The sequence below is a fragment of the Micropterus salmoides genome, unplaced genomic scaffold (assembly GCF_014851395.1).
Source record: "Micropterus salmoides isolate LMB-PRFRI ecotype aquatic unplaced genomic scaffold, ASM1485139v1 Ms_hic_scaffold_4, whole genome shotgun sequence".
In the NCBI taxonomy this organism is placed as follows: Eukaryota; Metazoa; Chordata; class Actinopteri; order Centrarchiformes; family Centrarchidae; genus Micropterus; species Micropterus salmoides.
Genome location: NW_024043372.1, coordinates 11,043,503 through 11,068,173, shown reverse-complemented (window position 1 = coordinate 11,068,173; position 24,671 = coordinate 11,043,503). Strand labels below are relative to the sequence as shown.

The 24,671-nt window shown below is 40.7% G+C and overlaps 1 protein-coding gene across 2 annotated transcripts in view; it reads right to left on the bottom strand.

Moving 5' to 3' along the window:
- The window catches only part of igsf21a (immunoglobin superfamily, member 21a), a 212,911-nt gene extending 203,782 nt beyond the window's left edge, over positions 1–9,129 (bottom strand). For both annotated transcript variants that reach the window (XM_038697467.1, XM_038697468.1), the window contains exon 1: positions 8,739–9,129. In XM_038697467.1, the coding sequence (XP_038553395.1) occupies positions 8,739–8,877 (139 nt within the window). In that variant the 5' untranslated portion in view covers positions 8,878–9,129. The remainder of the gene's footprint in view (positions 1–8,738) is intronic.
- Positions 9,130–24,671: the final 15,542 nt, after the last annotated feature.

Sequence of the window (24,671 nt, the reverse complement as noted above, 5' to 3'; positions counted from 1 at the left end):
ATATTTGTTTTACCATTAGAGACTAAATGGAGATGCTATAAAGAAAAAATAGGATATTTTCATCCTCGCCTGGTAAAAAAAAAAGCTATATTTTAAAGCAATAAGCCATCAAAACCATCATAAGATTATAATGCAAATGAATATGTTTTAATACACCTGGAATACAATTATAACTGTAAATTTGATGAAAATAAACTAAAAGAGAACAGCTATCATACAATGTTTATATTTTGGCAATATCCATCCATCCATCGTCAACCGCTTGTCCTGCGTACAGGGTCGCGGGGTGCTGGAGCCAATCCCAGCTGACATTGGGTGAAAGGCGGGGTACACCCTGGACAGGTTGCCAGTCCATAGCAGGGCCACACATAAACAAAGAACCATGTACACACACTCCTAAGGACAATTTACAGTCACCAAGTAACCGAGACCACATGTCTTTGGATGGTGAGAGGAAGCCAGAGTACCCGGAGAGAAAGGCCAGGACGACCAGGGTTCGAACCCATGACCTTCTGGCTCTGAGGCGTGCTAACCACTACACCACCGTGCCTCCCATTTTGACAATAGTCGCTGTTCAAATGTTGACTTTTATGATTTACTGAGATGTGCATTATTTACTGAGATGTGCAACTAATCAACATTTTAATAGTCAATGTGAGTCCACTGTTTCCCATTTTCCATTAGTCCAAAGTTGTAACTAAACTTCACTGTCTTGTTTTTTTATGATGTATGAGGAGTGCCATCACATCCTGTCTCTTGACTGGCCCCACAGATGTTTCTTGCTCAAATGAGTTTAATTTCTTGCATGCGCATATGAATGCATTTCCACGCACAACATGGTCATCTTTCCGAGCTAAAGTTTATAAACAACACCGTGGCCCGTCTGCGTTTATCAAACGTAATAAAGAGTTGCATTTCTCTCTAACATTGTTCAGTCACAGTCTGGCAAGCAACCAAGACATGACAGACAAGAGCTGCGCTGCTCAGCTGGTTAGCAGAACAGAAGGACAGAGAGATTCACTGCAGCTGCACATAAGGCTAAGTGTGATCTACGTCAGACTTGGAGAGGAGAGGACACATGTTTACATGACTGATGTTCCTGCAGTTCACTCTCATTGAGTTTTTTCTCTTCTTGTACCTAGAAGGATAGTCCCTCTTCATCCTCTCATCAAAGTTGTAAACATTCACGTTTACGTTTGACAGGAAAGTGTGGCGGTGCCAGGCCGTCCAGCTCTGCTCTCGACTGTTACTGCATATGCGGTGTCGCATCAGCTGGGCAAAGTTGATTCGCGCTGAGTCGGCTTCATCAGTTTTACATTTGTTTTTCAGCGCTGCTCACGTGTGCTGCATAGGCTACTAATACCAATGTAACGAGGTCACGTGCAGAATGTAAGCAGTAAAAAGTAGATATTTGGCTTTGAAATGTAGAGAAGTGAAAGTAAAAGTTGCAACAACTAAAAATACTTAAGTAAAGTGCAGATACTGAAAAAAACTACTTAAGTACAGTAACAAAGTATTTGTATTTCATTACTTTCCATGACTATAGAAAGCTAACTTTTAGGAGAAATCTAGAGAAGCACACAGACAAACTGTACTAAGATAAACTACTAAATGTGTATTTAGGGACTTTTTTCCCCACTAGTACTGAAAGAAGACATGTTAAAGAAGCTAAGCAGACCTAAATCTCAAAATTGACCAGTTCATGATAAAACAATGTTTCTGGCTGCCATGTCAAACCATAATATTGTCCTAAACCTAACCAAGTAGTTTTGGTGCCTAAACCAAACCCAAGTGCAAAAAGCTTTCCGACGTATGATGTATTATTGCTCACTTGACTTTGGAGCCCTACATGTGCAAAACCAACCCTAGAGGGGTACCCAGGGCATTAAAAAGCAGCGCCAAAGGGTCTTGACCAAGCATCAATGTATGACAAGTTGGGAGTGAGAATGTGTCGGACCTACTGTAGGAAACTTTTTAGCATTTTTTTAAATGTCTAGGTTTAGATAAATAATAACACTACAAATTTACACAACCCCTCAGTGAAAGTGATTTTCACAAAATAGCTTTAAATCCAAGTTAAAACCTTTACCCTTTCAGATCTCTGCCACTCAGACATCTACCAACAAAGGAATGGAGGTGATTGGAACTTTGTTTGTGGTGCTTTGACAATTTAATTTGGAAAACAATGTGTTGGTTACTCATGAAAATTAGACTTTGAAAGTTTTCATTATTCCACACTACCCTTTTTTCATTTTGTAGACACAATGAATCGAATTTTGTGTCCCTGCGTTAATTGTTTTGTCATCTCTTAGTTTCATTTTCATACTGAACGCAGTAGTGTATATATACATCTATCTAATGATGTGGTGCGAACAGGTAACCCTGCTCCTAACCGCTCTTGATCATTAGCCTGTGGGTAGTAGATAGCAGAGCAATAACATGGCTCAGAGGTATGTCTTTGGATGTCAGTTGGTAAAATGTACAGAAGAGTGTGGTTATGCACCAATTTATTAATTACTCCCTTGTTCTGCAGGTGAGAGTGGTGTGGGTGGAAACCAACATTCCTCTGCAGCTCTGTATTGCTTTGTATTTGCTAAGTACCATCCACTTTGGGTGATCCAATCATATCAAGTTTTAACCAAACCCCCCTTATAATTATATCTCGACCACATATTGCGTTTTCCTCGGAAATAAGTCACATTATGGAAGTTAAAGATGCTCTTAACTTAAAGCAGTTACTCAGTTAATCAGATAATAAAGTACAAATATTTACGCAGAAACTACATGAAACCACAAAAACCTTGGGAGGTTTTTTTTCCGTAAAAGCCATTTAATTTTTAGCAGTGTCTACATGCACAAAGCTGGCTGAAGCCCTTCAACAAAAGCTGTCATTTGGGGTCACCAACCTGTTTCAAGTTTTAATATGACTCTTTCATCACATTAAATGGGATTTCAAGTTACAAAAGATCCAGAATAAAAGGTGAGAATAACAAGAATTACACTTAAATTGAAGGTGATCACTGAAGGAGACAATTGGTAGTCACACATATTGTATCTACAGTGAATGCTGTACAGAAAAGTCATGGATTCTGGATTTTTTTCTTCTTCTTTAGTGATGCTGTTAAATACAGCCCTGCCATCTTTGCGTGGTATGGCTGCTCTAATTTCAGTCAAAGTACTCTCAACTAGTGTAAGGTCAACCACAGTCTTAAAGAGCTTTTGTGCCTCATTGGGTCCAAGGGAAATGCACTCTTATTGCTTTAATAAGTTACCGCCTGAAAGAAATAACTGGAAAAAATTTCCACAAATTCCAAACACCTTTTGAACTCACTGTCACACCAGAGATATTCTGAACAGCTCAGAAGATCTATCACATAATAGACATTTAAGACAAATGAGATTCTATCAGGTGCAAAGAATAGATCCATCCATCCATTATCTATACCCACTTATCCTCGCAGAGTACAATTTAACATCACACAATATCTGTATATTGTCTAGAAAACATAGTCTAGAAATGAGTTGTGAGCAATAAATCAATAAATACATCAAAAAGTTGCATTTTACAGTGATCTCCACTGTAAGAATACACTTGTCAATAGAAGCACATACTGGTCACATAAGAAAAATGCACATAGAAGTGTCTATTATATAAGTGTCTCTAAACAGTAACAATGACTGACCAAACAAACAACAGCAGAACAAAACAACGAAGACAGCTTCTAATCTGTGTATAATCATTTTATATAACTGCTGAAAGCTGCAGTGCTGATGCAAACCCTGGTGATTGTTAGATAGTGGCGTAACCACATCCTATTTCCCAGTCAATATCTCTTCTCACTCCTTGTGAGTCAAGACCAGCCATCAGACAGTCACAGTGTACCGGAAACCATCTGATCTAACAGAGATCCAGTGCATGTTAAATCTGTGAACACATAGATACTATAATCCATGATCTGTGAGCCAACCTACAGTACTGTGGTGTGATGTAAGCAGGTAGGACAGAAAGGTAAACTTGCACTGAAAGAATACATGATATGAAATAAATTTTTTAACGTATAGCAGCCATTTAAGTCTGTTTTCCATTGCGCTTAGTATCCCTTTGACATTTGACACAGTGAACTGTATGAAATGAGTCCACGAAAGGTTATTATTTTACTCCATATCCCTGATTGTACTGGTAACAAATCACCAGAGCCTGCCTGTCCCATTTCCTACATAAATTCAGAGCGCCTTGTACTTTACTGCATTGCTCTTTGAACCCACATGCAGCTGTTCAGACCTAAACCTAAAGCATTTTCCCCTCGCCATTTGCGTTAGGACATGCAAGGAGTGCACAAAAAATATTTTTTTATCCATACACTGCAACATTGATTGAATTAAACAAGATATATAAATATGAGCATCTGAAGAAAGACATTTAATTGCACTGGACAGCAAATTGTCACTTGATGTGAGAGTAAACAAAGGAAGGATATTATTCATGTAGCTTTCAAGAAAAGCATTATCCTCAATAAGAATTATGCAGAAGGACATATCTAATATTACTGCGTAAGACACTTCATCCACAGATTGCTCTAAAAAGCGAAAGGGAAATGAGATACAGCATTAGAGATACTTTGATTAGGTAAGACTGATTTTAGAAAATGGTCTAGGCCAGAGGATGAATATGCCAGAGAAAAAGCAGCTGCAATTTGATATATAATTTCTGAACACTCTTATCCGGGTTTCTTAATCTCTTTGAGAAATCTCTGAAGCCCTGTGAAGCAAGTCTGTTCTTCCCTAAATGACATCGTAACACAGAGAGTAACACCACCTTGTGCCAAGTTATTAGTAGGTGCTTGTTTTATTCTTTTTTGGAAGGTGGAGGAGGTGAAGTCTGTAAAAAATAATCCATCAAGCTACCCTACATAACACTTAAAAACACTTGTGAAAACATGGACCCCTCATATCCACCAATATCACAAATGGGACTCATAGAAAAGCAGCCCATCCCTTAACTGAAACCCAGAAGAATAACACTATTTGCCCAATTAAATTCTAGGGTGTTGGGTATATTAATTTCTCAATCATAAATCAAAACTTGAGAGTGAACTATAAACTATCTCTTGCACTCTTTAAAGTAATCTCAGTTCAGCAGTTGTGATAGGTAAGTCTAGATGAAGCTGGACTGATAGATCACCTGCCTCACGCACTTTTTGGAATACCTCAAAACAAGTTAGTATCAAGTCATCAGGTCACCACCACTGTCAAATATAACATGCTCAAATTAAGTGGCATCACCTTAAATGATTTTAGATTTTTTTTAATAAACATCCTTTTTAGACACAACTTCAGAAAGTCGCTGCTACTGATCGAAAAAGGGTCTGACACATAACAACGACTTACTATTTTTACAAATAAGCAAACGCAATATATTGTGTAAAGTGGACGCGTACAAGGACCTCTGCAGACACCACGGATGCGTACTACTTCTGTTACTACTTTCCAGAGTCAGCTTGGCTACTTCTGTTACTACTTTCCAGAGTCAGCTTGGCAGACTCGTTCCACACATGCGCAGTAGATCGGTTGGTGCCCTGGTAGCCTAGTGAGTCACAAAAAATGTAAGGCACACGGATATCCACACAGAGCTTTGTGTACACCCTGTGATGACAATTTTTTCGTCAAGCAGACGCCAGCGGTCACTTGCATACTCGCGTACATATAACACTTACAGACTGCTGGGTCTGCACATTTCTACCTAAACTCCATTATACAAGCTTACGTTCCTTCTCTGTCACTGCGCTCCTCTAACAAATGTCGTCTGGCTCTACCATCCCTACACACAAAGCATTCTCAGTCCCGGCTGTTCTCATCTGTGACACCACGATGGTGGAATGAGCTACCACACACCATCAGAGCCGGGGCATCCCTCTCTAACTTCAAGAAGCTCTTGAAAACTCATCTCTTTCGAGAACACTTTCTCTTATAACACCTCTAACTCCTAACCTCGAACATGCACTTCCTGTGCTCTTCTTCTTCTATCCCCTTACAATTATTTTGTATTGATTGCACTTTTTTTGTTAACTCTTACTTCTTTCCCTAGGTATTCACCCCGTTGATGCCATACAAGCCATTAGCTCTTACTAGGATTTATTGCTGCCCTTACTGGTATCTATTGTCAGTTGTAGACCTTGTGCTGTAATGATGCTTTGTTGATTCTTGTATGTTGTTCCTCAAATGTAAGTCACTTTCATAAAAGCGTCTGCCAAATGAGTAAATGTAAATGTTTATATGTACTGGGCAGATATGAGAGTGGTAATTGAATAAGTAACACATTCTCATACCAAAACGAATAAATAGGATGTTGAGAGTTTTCCAAAACAATATATAAGTCAGTTGAAAAGTACAATGACATATAATTCCTCAAAAGAAGACCTAAGTCACATGACGTTTAACAAGTGGTAAATGTTAGGAATATAAACGTGACGTAAGTCATCTACAGAAATGTTGTTTAACTTAAAACTTGACAACTTTAACAATTTTCTTTCACACAGAACTCAAAACTTAACCTCCTGAGTGAAAGTCCTGAGTTTACTTGACACATCCACCCACTCTACTACACTTCTTACCCAGACTTTGTCGCTCTTTATGGTAAAACGTAAATATGGGTTGGCTGTTTCTCCAGGAGCCAAGGCTGTTCAACTCTCTTTGGTTGCCTTTGATTTCCATATGAATGTTTGACCCTCAGGGTAAGCGCTCTGGTGAGATCAATCCTCACAATGGTGCGTCTGCACTGACGTTGCACAAGTCAATCGGCTGTAACAGGTCCACTGGAGGTTGTGAACATGGACATAACATGGTGTCAATGATTTAGAGACAATATGGGAACAATTACTTACTACACCTTTATGTCATGCAGAACACCAACATATGTATGTATAATTTACTAAAGATTTTATATTTGTTTTTCCCATTGCATGCCTGTGGAAAACACTTACTCACACCCTACTGTGTATACACATATACAGTTTATATAAATGTTCATGCAGAGGCGGAATGTCAGCTAAATGAGTAAATGTAAAATAAGCCACTGCATGCAACATTTACCAAAAAAAAACAAAAAATGTATGACATTTCAAGACGAATATGAGAGTAGGAAAATAAAGGTGAAATTCTAAGGTTTACCCTGTTAGGTTAGGGTTAGTAGTAGTGAAAATAAAAACCAACCACAGCCATGCAGTCTGACCTACAACTCACTACAACTCAAATCCTGCCAATTAATCAGTTCAATTCGCCTTTGACTGTTTGTTTACATGGCGATCAATGTTAACGCCTGCATGGAAAATCTCAGTGGCTGCAGCTGTGGTCATTAAACTGTACAATGTAATGAAACCAAAGTGTTCTAAGCTATTGTGAACATTTCAAATGAACATGATTGCATTATTGAGGTTATCCTAAATACTTCAGTGCAGGGCCTGTGTGTAGTTCAGCATCATCTCACAGACCCAGAGGCATTTTATCACTTAACATTATGTTATGCCCAACTGACATAATGATTTCCTATACAGGTCAACAAAGGTCAAAAACACTTCAAAACAACAAAATCCTCGGCTAACAGTGTAGGTTAACAGGTTAGTTTGTAAGTCATGCTGCTCTTATGTTGTAGCCAGAAGTGAACTCCTCTGAAGTCCTTCATGCACCACAATGTTCCCAGTGGTACAGTGAGTGTGAGCCTAACTCCAGCAGAATGAAAAGGAGCTTTAAATACTCTTTCTATATTCCTCAGTAAGAGACTCAAGTGCTTGCAATGTGGTCTTGTAATGTAAGCTCTTGATGAGTGACACCATGTAGAAAAGAAAATGCCTCTGCAAAATGCCATAGGGACCACATGTGAGGACAAGCAATATCCCAACAGTAAGAGAGTAACATGCTTAAATTACTGCCATCAGGTTCTTATCTGTTGCAGATATATGAATAATAGGCTACTGGCTTCCCCTAAATTGCAGTATAGCATCCCCAGTCAAATCGCCACTGCCTCCCCAAAAAGAAAATACAATACAGACTAATAATTATTTGGGGTATACCGTTATTATTTCAAATGCAAATTATACCTCATAAAATGTTTTGTGCTTTCATCGTCTGACATCTAAACACGTCAACGGAGGATAGAAAACACGCGACATTGATGCCACCGCAGAACGAAGGCTACTGGAAGCAGAAATCTGCATAAAGACGCACTTTAATGTTTTTCAAGGTAAAAACTTTAATATCTGTTGAGCCCAGGTGCTATCTGATGTGCAAAAGCTACGATGACCAGAACACCGAGGAGTGCGCTTCAGCATTGTTTAGTTGCGTGCAGCTCAGAAGTAGATGCTGCCATGCATGCTGGTCGTGATAGTCAATGCATATGTATAAAGACTTAATACATAACTAGGCCTCTTTCTATCCCTCTTGCATTTCATTTGAGCACACCGATACCACGCACTGTGCAGCCTTAACTGATTCCGTCCATTATTCGTTAATATCTCTCTTCCACGACTTGGCTGGCATGGAGGAGGAAAGTTGGCATGAGCCAACCGTGGCACCGATCGCCTCCATCGCGCTGTCCTGTTAATGGCCAGTTAGTAGCATATTACACTGTCACATTTCACATAACCAGTCATTGACACTTAGGCAATTGTTAGACCACGAATGGATCACAGGACTGCATGAGAGGTTCCGACAGTGTGAAAATTATATGACTAGTTCACACTTACCGACGGCTAAATCCAGTAGATCTGCGCACAAAAGCAAGCACAACGAGAAGACGGTCATCTTTCCCTTATTTTGCAATAAATCCCAAACTCCATTTGCGTTTACATGCTCTCCGGGTTTCGGCTGTGTAATCCCCGCCATTCCAGAGGTATGCGATTGAAAGGTGCCCCCAAACTATTCATGATGCAGCTCAAGTCTTAGTGGAGAAATCGGAGAAGTTGACAATGAATACAGCATTCAGAGCGGCGAAAATCGAGCATCAGATTGAAAAAAAATGACTCAGTGGCTGCGATTACAGATCAAGCGGAGTGTTATTTTTTATCCTCCCAGTTTAAACAATAGCAATAGGGCTGCAGAGCCGCGGAGCAGAGATAGGCTCTGGAAACAACGCTGAGGTTTGGATGAAAATCTCTCTCTCTCTCTCTCTCTCTCTCTCTCTCTCTCTCTCTCTCCTCCCGCCCTTTAGACAGACGCACAGTCATTCCTGATCATTCGCTCTTTTATTTCACACAATTTTCCTTAATCCTACCCTGGATTCAGACCACTCTAATTCTGTCCATTAAGCCGATTTACTTCCGTTGGATATTTTTTTTCCTGTAAAAAACAACGGGTTTTAAAGATGCTCCGGTGCACCAGCCTATAATACAAACAATAGGGATGCATAAATAAAGCAGCGGGCAAACCATGTTCAGTCCATCAAACAATCAATTAGTTTATAATCAGAAGATATGTAGGCTTAATGAATGTCTTGATTTTCAAAACTCATTTTGGGCAGCCAAGGAAAAGAGGTAAACTCCCTATTCTGCAAATGAAAAGGTGCTTCAGCTCAGTTTATTTTTGCCTTACACTCCACTACATGTTGCATTAATCAAAGATTCAATCAGCAGGACTTGTTTCTTGTTGTTCACTATAAGTCCACAAAATCCACACAACTTTAACTGGAGAAGATAAACATATTAAAAATATTTTGTTGGAACAACATTAAATGCCATAAAGGCTATTATAATGGAGCTGGTGGGCAGGTTATGGCCACTCTTATGGTTCATATTGGCTGCAATCATTTGTCTCATTACACTCAAAAAAGGGTTGTTTCTGGTTAATTATGCTGGGGTTGTTTGGGGTAGGGGCCTACTGTAAACACACAGTTAGGTTGGATTGTAATGGGTTCATTTGCAGCTGAACAGCTGGTTGGGTTACTTTGACCCAGCTGCTGGTTTATTCTTTTTCCGCTCATCCTTTGTCAAATTTTATTCTGTTTAGTGGTCAGAGGTTCACATATGGTGGACAGGAATTTGTGGTGCTATTGTTTATGGTTTTATGTGACATTTATTAATTAGGTAGCACTATTTTACAAGATGCTAGCTAGCTAGCTAACTAAACAACCACTATATTGTTCTGATAACCACACTAGGTTAAAGGTAAACTTACACTATCTTGTAAGTGTGGATTCAGGGAAGGATTCCACCTGAGATGCAGTGACCATTTTTACTTGGCAGAATGATACAGTAGGCTATAGGCTTGCTATGATTGGCTGCAGCAATGCTATTTGCAAATGCCACTAACATAAAAATTACACCCACATTAAAATTATATTCCACATGTTGTCTTTAAGTATAGCAATGACATTTTCAAAGAAATCCAATTAGCATACCCCTGCTGTCACAAAGATGAAACACTTTCTTACATTATTCACATCTGATTAATAGATGTAGACTGAAATAATAGGGAGTTTGTAATTTTATGGTCATCTCCAAAATCACAAGAAGTGTTCAAGAGTGATGAGGCCACAGGCCACATTGTCAAGACTCCCCAAGCTTTGACAGGTGCCTCAGGCTATGCTATTCTAATCAGCATCACCTTAGCAAGGTTAGCCCTGGTTTGCTACTCTCTTTTGCTCTGAAATTGTGTTTGCAGCACTTTAAACCTTTTGTGAAATGGTCCTCAGGGTTCTTTCAAAGCTTTTTCAAAGTCCAGGCAATAAGTGATTCAGGAAGACAGCCACCAGCATGCCAAATCCATTCCCCCCAAAATATGAATTCAGTTGAATAAAGCCATTGGTTTCCCATTTTCAGCAAACCTGACTCAATATATCAAGGCCATAAACTTGTATTGATCTGAGTAGCAGTGATCCAGTAAGACCTTTATACAGGAACCCAGAAAGCTGTTTTTCAGCATGTAACAATTTGGTGGTCCATACACTCTGTTCAGTTCAGTGTTGTTGCACTGCATGACAAGAGTCCAATAATGAGTAATACGTTGAACAGGCTGTTTGTCAAAAGACAACAGTGTGGAAAGGTGTCACAAATAAATAAATTCAAACTCTTAAGAACATGTTAATGCAGTGCCAGCAACTCTCCCCCACTCCCTCCTTTTACTGCTGACAGAGTAGGGAGGATGCTTCCTTGGTTAAGGTCTGTAGTACTAATGCATCACACATCTCTAGAGGGCAGTGTCAACAACAATTTGTTGGGGTAACATAGCTGAACGTGTTGCTGTCCATATGGCATCTAACCCACTAACAAAGAGGGGTCTTAAGTCTTGTGAGAGTCCACATACTGTTTCCGTGTGCTACTCTTTCTCTTTGTACCATAGGCACAAATCAATAAGCCTTGAAATGTTTTTAACTTTTGATTTAGGATCTGAGGATTTGTGAGGAGGAGGAAACCTGACGCAGACAGAACCGACTCCATCTTGGTGAGGATTACTCTGTCTCCTCTTATTCTTCTCGTCTTTCCTGTCATCATTAAGTACTTGTTCCTTTGAATTACTTTGTTGTGATGCCTGTATCATTCCCACTAACCCATTTACGATTTTGTGAGCACATACTGTTGCTGACTGCCCCCGGACTATCGGAGATTCATTTTGGTCAGTCATTTACTCATGGCTACTGGGTGGACACAGTTCTTTTCTAATGATTTACTAGCATACACATTAGTTTGCTTAGCAGCACCTTGTGTAATTGCATGTTTTTATGTAAATAGAGTTCAAATAAAGTTCAGCAAGCCCAATGAAACACTCAACCACTAAAACCAGAGGTGAGCACACACAACTGTAGGCTACTTTTAACTAGATGACATGGAATAAATACGTTTAAACATAGACTAAGGAATTAGGGTTATGCCATGTGACTGTATGGCCTTATGTTTGCTCCCCTGATCAGCTTTAGAAAAACATTTAAACATTAATGTATACTTGAAATTAAAGCAGCGAAATCAGTAGTTTCATTTGAACCACAGCCGGAAACATACAAATATAAATCAAAATGGTTGTTGATAAGTGCATCCTTTGGGCCATGTATTTTCGTTTATTTTAGTGTCAAGAGGATCATGGGAATCATGTCTCCTGAATGGGAAACTTAGAATATTGCATTTAAGAGATCTGATAAGATTTGTAGCCGTGCTGTCACATCCTAAAAATGTCATCAACAAGTTTTCAGAAAAATCCGTAAAGTAGAATTTTTTAATGTTTATTTTTCAGAGCTCAGTCTCATCTTCGGCAGTGTCAGACACCTTGATCAGCGGTCGTGACACCCCGGTGAGGAATGTCTTAATGATCCAGCTGAGCTGTACAGGAATGCAGGACGATGCTCATCTATTAATAGTTTTGAACTTTCATAACAACTGAACCAATGCTATTTTTGATCAGTAAAGTTTGCAGTTATCTATAACTTTGTGATCCTGAAACCTATAGACAGACAAAGTTATTAACCTTAACCCCTGGACAAAAAACAAAAATTGCCAGGCCAAAGTGATAATTAAATGTGAAAGTTCCTTGTATCATATTGTTGTGGTGTTAAAGTTACAGGCATGTGGCAACTACATGTACATTTCTACAGCTAGTCTTGCATACTTCTTATTTGTGTTGCCTGTGTTTAATAGAGTACCAATAAAAATTACTTATGGACATGTGGACCATCAAAAAAGCCTCAGTTATCTCTGTTGGTTTTGAATAATAAAAAGTATATTCATTTATTAAGTATTTATTTACACAGTACATGCGGATAGTACATATAACTAAGAAAAAAGGAAAGAACAGTATAAATATCAGCAAACCCACAACTGAAGAACAATGGCTAGAATTTCTTCCTCCTTTCTCCCAGGGCACAATGCCTATGGCAATTATTGTAGCACAGCTACAATAATTTTATAACTAAATGTTTAACTGCATCAGTAATGCTGGCCTAACAGCCCAAATATCAACCTGATTCTGCATACTCTGCCCATTGGCAGATACGTGTAATTTACAGCTATACGCAGCTACGCAACAGTACCCGAATCTTAAAACGATCTGTCACTGGATCCATCTAGCAAGATGACATGAATCAGTTGTCTAAAGTGAGGTGTGTCTTGGAGCTAGAGTCCAAGTCAAGTCTCAAGTCTTTGAGCTAGAGTCCAAGTCAAGTCTCAAGTCTCTCGTGGTTATTATGAATGTTGTATCACCTGCTGCGTTTAATCCAGGTTGCTAATAAAACTTCATAGCTATAAGGAATACTGAGAGTACAACCATGTAATGTGCAATGCAATTAATGACAGCTTATTAAATACTGTAAGTCAATAAAACTGCGACGTTGCATAATCAACAATAAATCTGTCTGTTTTTAACTTACAGAGCACAACCATGTAGCCTAATGTACAATGCCTCTACAATTAATAAACTACTATAAGTCAACACACCCTGCAAACTCTCAAACCATGTGTAATGTAATGTAAGGCTATAACTAAATAAAGTTGTAAGGTTAGGCTACATGATCAACAATAAACCTGTAACCTCTTTCCAGCCAACGGCAATAATTAACATGATGGCAGCCAGCGGGACATAAATGATTACATTAATCCACCACCACAAGTTTGGCAAGTAAACTAACGCTCATTCATCTTTTCATAACAAATGACAGTCAGAGTTAACCTCCCATAGCTCGTAGCTGAAGCAAGAAGCAAGCTAACGTTAGATGGCCAATGCTAAACATGGTCACTCACCACATATTTGCATTCAGCGCTTCTTTGTTTGGGTCTTGTTGTATGAAGTTTTAAAGCCAAAGTTTACGATAAATTGCTCAGCAGCTGCCGCTGTTTGTTGTCCCCTCTCACGTGCGGCCGCGCGCAGCAGATGTTACGTAGGCAAGTTATAGGTAACGGAGGGAGGGAATAACGGCAAGCTCATCAAACGCGTCCTAAAAAATAAACATTGTTCACGAGTCCCACGCCTCCGAGTCGAGTCTGAAGTCTTTTGAGGACGAGTCTCAAGTCGAGTCTCAAGTCACTGTGTGTGCGACTTAAGTCGCACTCGAGTCCGAGTCTCTAACTCGAGTCCTCATCTCTGAGGTGTGTACACCAAACAGTGACGCGACCTTGCTCAGAAACTGAGAACATCAGTAGTGCAATCACATGGGAATCTATGAGGGAAATGATGCTAACAGCTGCCAAGTAGTAGTTTGTGTGTGTAAGAAGTAAGTTTTTGGGTGAGCAAAAGAGAACAAGCAGCAGGTGAAGAGGAAAAGGTGAGCAGTGAATAACAGCAGTAAATACAGTGTAGGTTACAGTTTGTCTGTGAATAAAGGCGGCAGCTTATACTCCCGTATGTGGTGTTTACCAACAGCTGGAAAAGTTAAGCGGGTTATTGAGTTGTTGAGTTGAAGATGATGTCTGCCAGTTTCACACAGCATCACCTGCCTACTTTAAGGGCACATGCTACAATATGTCACCTCAATACAGCATCTTAAAGCATAAGTCATTGTCATGGTTTTAGTGTAATTATTATTATTATTATTTACTGTTGTATTCTTGTATAGACCTTTCCCAGTGTGTGATAGTGTTTTATCACTCCGTTAGGTTTTGTTTGTTTATTTTAAGTTGTTTGTTTATCTTAAGTAAAGGGAAGTTGTTGCTGTCAGGTGTTCATTGTCTAGCTTTGTTTTCTGTTGTCTGATTATTCTTGATCCGTTTCACCTGTTCACTCCTTCCCTGCTCATTTACCCCTATATTTAATGTACTCACTTCTGTTCAGTACTTGTCGTGTCTTTACCATTGGTTGAGTGTTCTGTCCTGTCTCTGTGTTTTGAATTACTCTGCCCAGTTTCTGGAATTATATTACTTTTCGGATTCTGCCTTTGTTGGCCTTGCTTTCATGCAAACCTATTTGGTTAGCTCTTTTGTTACCAAACTGTTCGATCTGCATTGTGCTCTGATGGTGTTTGCATTTGGGTCTTACCTCTAAGTTCAACTTCCTGTGCGCTCAGCAATCCTGACAGTCATACCATCAAAAAAAATGATTAGAGCCCGGAAGATTTTATTGGCCGATATGAGCTAATATGAGCTAATTGCAGATAAAGATTTATTACTATTAAAAAAGAAATGGAGAGTTGGATCCTTCATTCATGTCATGAGTGTTACATAGTTTGCCCACCAGAGGGGGCTCTGCAACTCCCCTGTTAACAACACTGCAGCACCACAGAACAAAATAATCAGCTGACCGGAATCTACCCAGCATGCAGAAATAACTACGGAGAGTGGCCATGTTCCCGGTGAGTTGGTCATTCTTCACATGAAATACATGACTAAAATAATAACAAAATAAAAATAGCCCCCATCACTTCTCCTCTCCTGAATACATTCATGACCATACTTGCTAAATATATATTCCTCCGGGGTCCCAGTAGTATTAATGTTACAGTAGGTGTGTGGTGGAGGATACGCTGTTGACAGACTTGATTGTAGATTTGTTTCAGAAACAGTTTAGCATCACTTACAGCAGCTAACGCTAAATATAGCTAATTTCCCCTCAAAGCTAGCTAATGTCATGTTTATCAGTGGAAGAGCGCTAACGTTAATGAGCATTTAAACTATAGTGTTTATCATATCCTTCAAGGCTTCCTGCCAAACAAAGTTACCTTGCTCCTCTTTCAAAAGTGCAACGTTAATGTGAAAATTTAAAGTGGTAAGTCCTCGTTGTAGACAGTCATGTAGTATTAGATGCATGCAACATAAGCGTTTCCTCTGGGTCATGGTATCATAGATGGTGGTTGAAAAATTGTAATATGATAAAAAAAACAACAAACAAATAATAACAAAACAAAAAATTTTTCTTTGTATAAATAAAAGAGTGCTGGTAAATGGATAAACCTAATGTCAATATGCTACATTGAAAATAGTAATTGTGGCAGATTAAGTGTAAGGTAATAGCTACTGCATGATAAAAAATATATTGCCTGTTGGAGAGCCCTGTTTGTCATTATAATGTAATATAAAAATTGTAATGAAACTTGGAATATATAATATTGTTATTATTGTTAGTACTAGTAATAGTACAATAGTATTTTTATTTTATTTATAGTTTATTTGGCGGTCCCACACAATAGGCTACATACACTATTTCCTTTAATGTTAATTAGTAGTAGTGCTCTGTAGTTTATAATGGAACTTTAAATAGTTTTTGTAGTTTTGGCTTTTATTTATCTAAACTTTAATACAGTATATGTTGTTGTACTTTTGTTCAGCATTTTGTTATCTTGGTTAGAGCTCATAACAACAAATGTTAGGGATAATCTCTTTTTATGTTTGTATGTATGGATATGTGTTTCTGAAAAGAAGGGGAAAAAGAATATCGGAAAAGAAGTCCTCATATCAAAATTGGTATCAGTCTTAAAAATCTGTGCAGTTTTTATTCTTGAGTGGTATCAGCTAAGAGAACAAATTTGTTTGTCTTAGTCATTAATAAAATTAATTGTGGCATTAAAAGAAAATGTGCACTACGTTGGCTCAACATCATTCCTTATTCTGTGTAATGTAGTTACTAATATGAGTTGATCCTCAAGGATGGAAAAGTATCTCTGGCTGTCCTGATGTGGTCACAATACCTACATCTCCCAGCAGAATTAGTGGCCATTCTGAATGGTCAGTCTTTGTGCACGCTCGTTATGCCACATGCCAGAGAATCTTTCATGCAGTACAGTGATTTGAGAACATGAGAACATGTTGCAAAGTATCAGTGAATTTGGAGCTTCATCAGTGTCTAAGTTCATTGCCAATACAAAACTATTGTGTAATCACAATAAAGACTCATTCTTACATGTATACCACGCAAGGTGTGAATAAGCTTTGTGTTAGATTTTTTTTTTACTCATTGCACATGGATAATGAATTGGAATGCATTCTGATTTGGTCACTTTGGATGATGCAATGCATGCTATACATTTAAACTAGGGCTGTCCCCGACTAAGGATTTACATAGTTGAATCAGAATCATCAAGTCCTGCCTATAGTCGACTGATAGTCGAATCATGTGTGTTTTTGTGCACGGCCATTGCGAGCCGAAGCTAAACTGAGGCTTATTGTTGACCATTTTCCCTCTCTCTCTCTCGCCTGCCATTCACCGGTCTTGTGCAGTGAGTTTTTGCCGTTCTGCCGACAACTGCATGCACGTTGCGGTTTCTCGCGGGTCTATTTCAAGTAGCGGCTGTTTAAAAACGATGTAATATTCTTTTTGTGGTTCATCAATGGTGATAAATTACCCGAAAGTCCCACGAGGTGCGGACAACTCGGCACAACACAGATGAAGCTGGGGCTCGGTCTCTTCAGCAAGTGTTCCTTCACTGCCACTATATATATACAGGCTACGCCTACACATGCGCACTGACAACCCAGGGTTAGGGTTATAATTTTGGATTTATTCATGCACTTTAAAAACATTTATTGTAAGTTTTTTTTTGCTTTTTACATGTTTATTTACAGCATTAAACGTTGAAAGTGTATTGTATTAGGCTGTATATTAACTTATTGGGAAAAAATGGTACTTCTATGTATAATCAGACCTTCTGACCTTCAGCACCCTCATATCGCATAAATGGCATGATACATGTTTTGCAGCGAAGCTTCCACTGTGAAATTGACAGTCGAATCAGGCTCAGCCCATCGAAGCATCAAACTATTTGGGGTCAGCCCTAATTTAAACATATGTGAATTAATGTCAGTCTTGGATGCAAAGCAGGCTTGCTCACTGCCTGCACCACACTCACTGATAAGTGCCAACCAAAGCTGATGGTGCTGGACTCACAAAAACTACGTCAGTCACACAGAGCCCAGCGGCATCCAATGGTTCACCATCAGCTTGGTGTGTAAGGGCCCTAACAGCCTCATTCCGGTACAATAGACAGTGCATCTGTAATACTTTCTTTCATAAGGCAACCAAGTCATTAAGTGAGGGAGGGATCCCTTTAAGGACAATATGCCTATAGATGAACATCAGATATCACAGCTTGACAATGCTCATCTCTTTCAATAGACTATGTATCACTCAAGTTAATACTCAGTGTGAATTACTATCCAAATGGGTGGGAAATGAATTGCATCTTATCACCTGAAACCTTGATCTGACTATAAACTCTTAAGTCGTTAATGTAAATGTCCTGTCGGCTATAAACCATCTTTAAGTTTTGACCAGTTTAATTGCTCATGTATAGTAGGATTGATTTTAATTATTTCCATTCCTCAACCTAGATGGCTTTCATGTTTAGAGTCTGATGTGAGGAATATTTAAAAAGGTGGTATTATGCTCATTTCCAGGTTCAAAATCCTATTTAGGGGTTGTACCAAAACAGGTTTACATGGTTTCATTTTCAAAAAACACCATATTTTTTGTCATACTGCACATTGCTGCAGCTCCTCTTTTGACCCTGTGTTGAAGGCTTCATTTTAGCTATGGAGTGATACATCTTGTCTCTAAATGATCTTTGTTGGGAGTTGCACACGCGCAGTTCCTAGTTAAGGACTACTAGCCAATCAGAAGCAGAGAAAGGCGGGTCAGCGAAAAGACTGTAAACAGCTTGATTCAGCTGTAGGCTGCATGTTTCCTACCAGCTTGGCAATTTGGACTGGAGCAAGAGTTTCAGAGTGGTGAGTTATTAATCTGTAACAAAAATAGCTTTCATCCATAAAGTTTTAACTGAGCTCTGTCTCTACATCACAGTAACAACTTTATGTCCACTGACTGTCTGGAGGGTAGCTAGTGTTTGGAAGGGAGAGGAGAGGTGTGTGCTGCAGCTCAGTGTTTTTCCACCGGTGTTTTTGAGGGCGTGTCGGACTAGTCGCTCAGCGAGCATTATGAGACGTATTTTCATTGTGATGTCACAAGAAAGGGAATTAAAGGCTGGACTACAAAGGAGCTGTTTTCAGGCAGTTCAGAGCAGAGTTTTCTGTGTCATATTTTTGCAGGGACAGCGCACAGTTCAGAATTAATTGCACCAGAGTTTGCTAGCAGCTAATTTTCATCTGTTGTCCATGGGCAGGTAGACAGAAAAAACAAACAACCACAGAACAACAAGGACACTACATAAAACAGCACAATACCTATGTCCATCAATGTGAGATTGATAAAATCAGTATAACAAGAAATACAAGGCATTCATTGGTGGTGACACATTTGTGCTGACTTCAGCCAAAGCTTGAGGGTGGCTTTAAACACTGCAAAGCTTCATGAGTTTCTAATATCAGAATCAAAATCAGTTTTATTGCCGGGTATGTGTACACATACGAAGAATTTGACTCTGGATTGTACATTGCTCACGATGTGCTTACTCATACAAAAATACAAAAACAATATAGACATATTGACCAATAGTGCAGTGAGGAGAGTGCAATGGATGTACATGCCGGAGGTGGATGTGATAACAGGTACATATACATGCATACATGTACACAATGCAATGAAGCATAGTGCAAAGGATGCTGGAATAAATAAGTATAAGTATTTTGTGCAGGAGTCATGACTTGAGATAGGTGGATTTGGTATACAGTATCTACAATATGACAATATAACAGTACGAACAGCACTGAAATAGAGAATGGTGAATAAATAATAAGTTTTAGCCAGTAAACAGGTGGCTGATAAGAGGTAGAGTTACTGGGTTATTGCACAAGAATTGTTCCTGGCACCGTGAGTCAGAAATCAGCTGTTCATCAGAGTGATGGCTTGTGGGAAGAAACTGTTCCTTAGTCTGTTGGTTTTGGCGTAAAGTGCAATGTAGCGCCTACCAGAGGGGAGAAGCTGGAACAGATTGTGTCCGCGGTGAGATGGATCTGCAGTGAGGTTTCCTGCCCGTTTCCTGACTCTGGAAATGTATAAGTCCTGAATGGAGGGCAGGTTTGCACCGATGATCTTTTCTGCAGTCCTGACTGTCCGTTGTAGTCTGTCCTTGTCCTTTTTGGTGGCAGATCCAAACCAGACAGTGATGGACGTGCAGAGGACAGACTGGATGATAGCTGTGTAAAAGTGGATCAGCAGCTCCTTAGGCAGGTTGAGCTTCCTGAGCTGGCCTTCCTGCTGGGCCTTCTTGATGATGGTGTCCATGTTGGGCTCCTACTTCAGGTCCTGGGAAATAGCGGATCCCAGAAACCTGAAGGATTCCACAGCAGACACAGGGCTGTTGAGTATGGTGATGGGGGGCAGAGTGGGGGGGCTCCTCCTGAAGTCCACGGACAGGTTGTTCTGACCGCACCAGAGAGCCAGCTGATCAACCTCCCGTCTGTAGGCCAACTCATCACTATCCCGGATGAGGCAGATGACCGTTGTGTCGTCAGCAAACTTCAGGAGTTTGAAAGATGGGTCTCCTGAGGTGCAGTCATTGGTGTAGAGGGAGAAGAGCAGTGGGGAGAGCACACACCCCTGGGGGGCGCCAGTGCTTATAGTTTGGGTGCTGGATGTGATGTTCCTCAGTTTCACCTGCTGACTCCTGTCAGTCAGGAAGTCTGTGATCCAATGACAGGTGGAGGCTGGCACAGTGAGCTGGGTGAGTTTGGTGCTGAGGATGTCCGGGATGATGGTGCTGAATGCCGAGCTGAAGTCCACGAACAGCATCCTTGCATATGTCCCTGGAGAGTCGAGGTGTTGCAGGATGTGATACAGTCCCAAGTTGACTGCATCATCCACTGACCTGTTAGCCCTGTAGGCAAACTGCAGGGGGTCCCGCAAGGGGCGTGTAATGTCCTTCAGGTGAGCCAACACCAGTCTTTCAAAGGACTTCATGACTACAGATGTCAGGGCGACAGGCCTGTAGTCATTTAGTCCAGAGATGGAGGGTTTTTTAGGGACCGGGATGATTGTGGACGGTTTGAAGCAGAAGGGAACTTCACACAGCTCCAGTGATCTGTTGAAGATCTGCTTGAAGATGGGGGCCAGCTAATGGTTGTGGAATTCAACTTTCTCACTACTTTAACATAGAAGTAGTGGGGAAGTTGACATAAAACAAAAGTTCTCTGATACTAGCTAGGCTATTCTGCTAACCTTTTCTCAGAATTTGAGAACCACTGCAATAGTGAAATGTGACAGGCTGAGCACTGTAATGTACTGGGGGAAAAGATTATGATCAGTATTGCTTTCCTAACCATTACCCAAAACTGTAGTAACTATTTGATCGTTCTACTTGCAAGAATCCAATGCATGTTCACAGACTAGTAAAAACATGGGCAGAGATTAAATATTGAGAAGGCAAGTTTAGCTCACTTTACAGGGCCTTCAATTGCGTTCTCTAAATGCAAGGGTGAGTCTTATATGGAGATGAAATAACAGATTTTATCTCTCAAAATGAGAGATGCAAATATGTCAGATGGGACAGATGTAAGTGCATTTGTTGTACGGCTGCTATTTAGTTGTCTTCCTACAAAATGAGAAGCCTGATGCAGTTTTAACATGTTTCCAGGTGTGATAGCACCTGTTTCAGTATCCTGATGCACACATTGTTTTAACAAGGCAGACCAGACCATGTGATCATATTGACAAACACTGAATTGTTAAATGACCACTGTTGCTGTTAATGAACACTTCATGAACAGCAACTGCTTTCAAAGAAATTAATACCAAACTCTGTATGAAAACATGGATAAAAGGGCAGACTTAAGGCAGGGATTTTTTTTTACATTGCAGTTTTTCTGTCATTTTCTCCCTCACACTTCTCAGGCCCACAGCTTTGAGGCTCTTACATGTTGCAAATGCTCATTTTCAAAGAGATTACAACACATATCTGTCAGAAGCAGAATTGCATGGATATTATGCATGGGGGACGACTCAGAAGTCTGCCAGTGGGGAACACACTGCAGTGTGCCTGAACCATCATCAGAGATTAGGGTGACTTCTTAAAATGGGACAAGACCAGGCTTGCGGGGTGGACCAGGTTGGAACCAGCTGCAGACGTGCTTTAGCTGCACAATTTCGCTTTATTTGCAGCACACGTAGATAGGGAAAAATAAAACATCTATGTCAGCTACAAGTATTTCCTGAAGCGATTGGCCTCATATGACTCACTGAAAAGAGTGATACCCTACAGTGGCTTTGCAGTATACTTGTTGCCATTAATAAAGTAATGTCACTTACAATGGCTTCACTGTACACATTTTCAAATACAGTAAAACAAAAAATGTTTTTGTATTGTATATTTTTTAAAGTTATATGTATAAGATGAAAACTAAAGATCAGTTGACCTGTAATGGAAAAGACCCATAAAACACCTTAGGCTGTTGATTAGTTTTTCTAGCACCAATGTATTAATATTAATGTTATTTATACCCATTTAGAGGTAGATAGACATAACATTACACTTTTGTTTTTAAAGGGGCTATATGTAAGTTTTTGATTAATAAATCAAATTATTGTCAATGGGCTCAAAACTCACTTAGAAATGAAGCACACGCCTGTTCTATTTCGTTTAGGTTTCGCCCTCTAAGGCTATCGCTATTGGGTTTACCCCTTCCGCACGCCTGCGCGGCTCTGAGAATTTTAGTCTACGCCCACCCACAGCGTGGGCCTCTCCTACGTCTGCACCTTGTATATATACAACGGTGAGACCCAGCCTTCAGCTCCCATTTTTCTTCAACACTGAGCTGTCTAAAGAGCAAAAGATTTGTCTAAAGAGCAAGACTTTCCAGCCGGAAAACAAGAAGAACGATGTCTTCCTGCAAGCCGGCCAGAACAACCTGACGAGTGTCCGGCATCTGCTACACGGGCTACATCGCTCTGGGCAATCTCCATCCCCGCTGCGAGGCGTGCCTCGGACCGGAGCACGTTGGCCGAGCGCTCACTCTCGGTTCGCACTGCCCGTTCTGCGCCCTTCTCCCCACCCGAAGAGTGGCGGCACCGGGCGGATAGCTTTGCCGTCCAGGCCGAGGAGGTGCACTGTGCTGATCAATTGTCTCCGGTGTTCACAGACATTTTTAACACCTCACTGGAGACATGCCATGTGCCAGCCTGCTTCAAAGCCTCCACCATCATCCCTGTCCCCAAGAAACCAAGGACCGCTGGACTAAACGACTACAGACCCGTCGCCCTAACGTCTGTGGTTATGAAGTCATTTGAGCGCCTTGTGTTGTCCCACCTTAAATCAATCACCGACCCACAGGTCCTCCTGGACACCCTGCAGTTCGCCTACAGAGCCAACAGGTCTGTAGATGATGCAGTAAACATGGCCCTTCACTACATCCTCCAGCACCTGGACTCCCCAGGAACCTACGCCAGGATCCTGTTTGTGGATTTCAGCATTGCTTTTAACACCATTATCCCGGCCCTGCTGCAGGACAAGCTCTCTCAGCTGAACGTGCCTGACTCCACCTGCAGGTGGATCACTGACTTCCTCACGGACAGGAAGCAGCACGTGAAGCTGGGAAAACATGTCTCTGACTCCAGGACCATCAGCACCGGTTCCCCTCAAGGCTGTGTTCTTTCCCCCTTCTCTTCTCCCCTCCCTGTACACCAACAGCTGCACCTCCAGTCACCAGTCTGTCAAGCTCCTGAAGTTTGCGGACGACACCACCCTCATTGGGCTCATCTCTGGGGACGAGTCCGTCTACAGGTGGGAAATCGACCATCTGGTGAACTGGTGCAGCCAGAACAGTCTGGAGCTCAACGCTCTGAAGACCGTGGAGATGGTCATGGACTTCAGAAAGAACACAGCCCCACCCTCCCCCATCATCCTATGTGACTCCTCGGTCACCTCTGTGGACTCCTTCCGCTTCCTGGGCACCATCATCTCCCAGGACCTCAAGTGGGAGCTGAACATCACCTCCCTCACCAAGAAGGCCCAGCAGAGGATGTACTTCCTGTGGCAGCTGAAGAAGTTCAGCCTGCCAAAGACAATGATGGTGCACTTCTACACCGCCATCATTGAGTCCATCCTCACCTCCTCCATCACCATCTGGTATGCTGCTGCCACTGCCAGGGACAAGGGCAGGCTGCAGCGCATCATTCGCTCTGCAGAGAAGGTGATTGGCTGCAATCTTCCTTCTCTTCTGGACCTGTACTCCTCGAGGACTCTGAGGCTAGCAGGAAAGATTACAGCTGACTCCTCCCACCCCGGACAAAAACTGTTTCAGACTCTCCCCTCTGCTCACCCGACTGGCCAATAGGAACGTGGCCCCGCCCATGACACAATTTTCACAGCGAAAGCAAAATCCTGACACGAGAGCAAGAAATTGCATCGAGAGCAAAGAGAAAATGTTTTCACACTGATAGCAAAAAATATATATTTGAGATTTGAGAGAAGTATTTTGAGAGAGATTTTTTTTCTCAGAAATAATTTTAAAAATTGAAAATTTATATTTTTTTTATGTTCTATGAGAAAATACTTTCTCTCAAAACTTTTTTTAGTCAAAAATATTATTATTTTTTGCTATTGGTATGAAAACTTTTTCTCTCAAATATTCTTTTTTCTCTCATGAAATGCTTTTTTGCTATCAGTGTGATAACTTTATCTCTCAAACTTTTTTTTTCTCTCAGATCATTTATTTTCTCGCATGTAATAAAGACGCAATTCTAGCTCCATAGGGCAGGAGGATGCAGTCCATCAGGACCAAAAAACAGTTTCTTCCCATCTGCAACTAGCCTCATTAACAAGGCCCGGATCCCCCACTGACACTCTCCCCTTGCAAACGATACAAATGTCACCTGCACATGTAAAT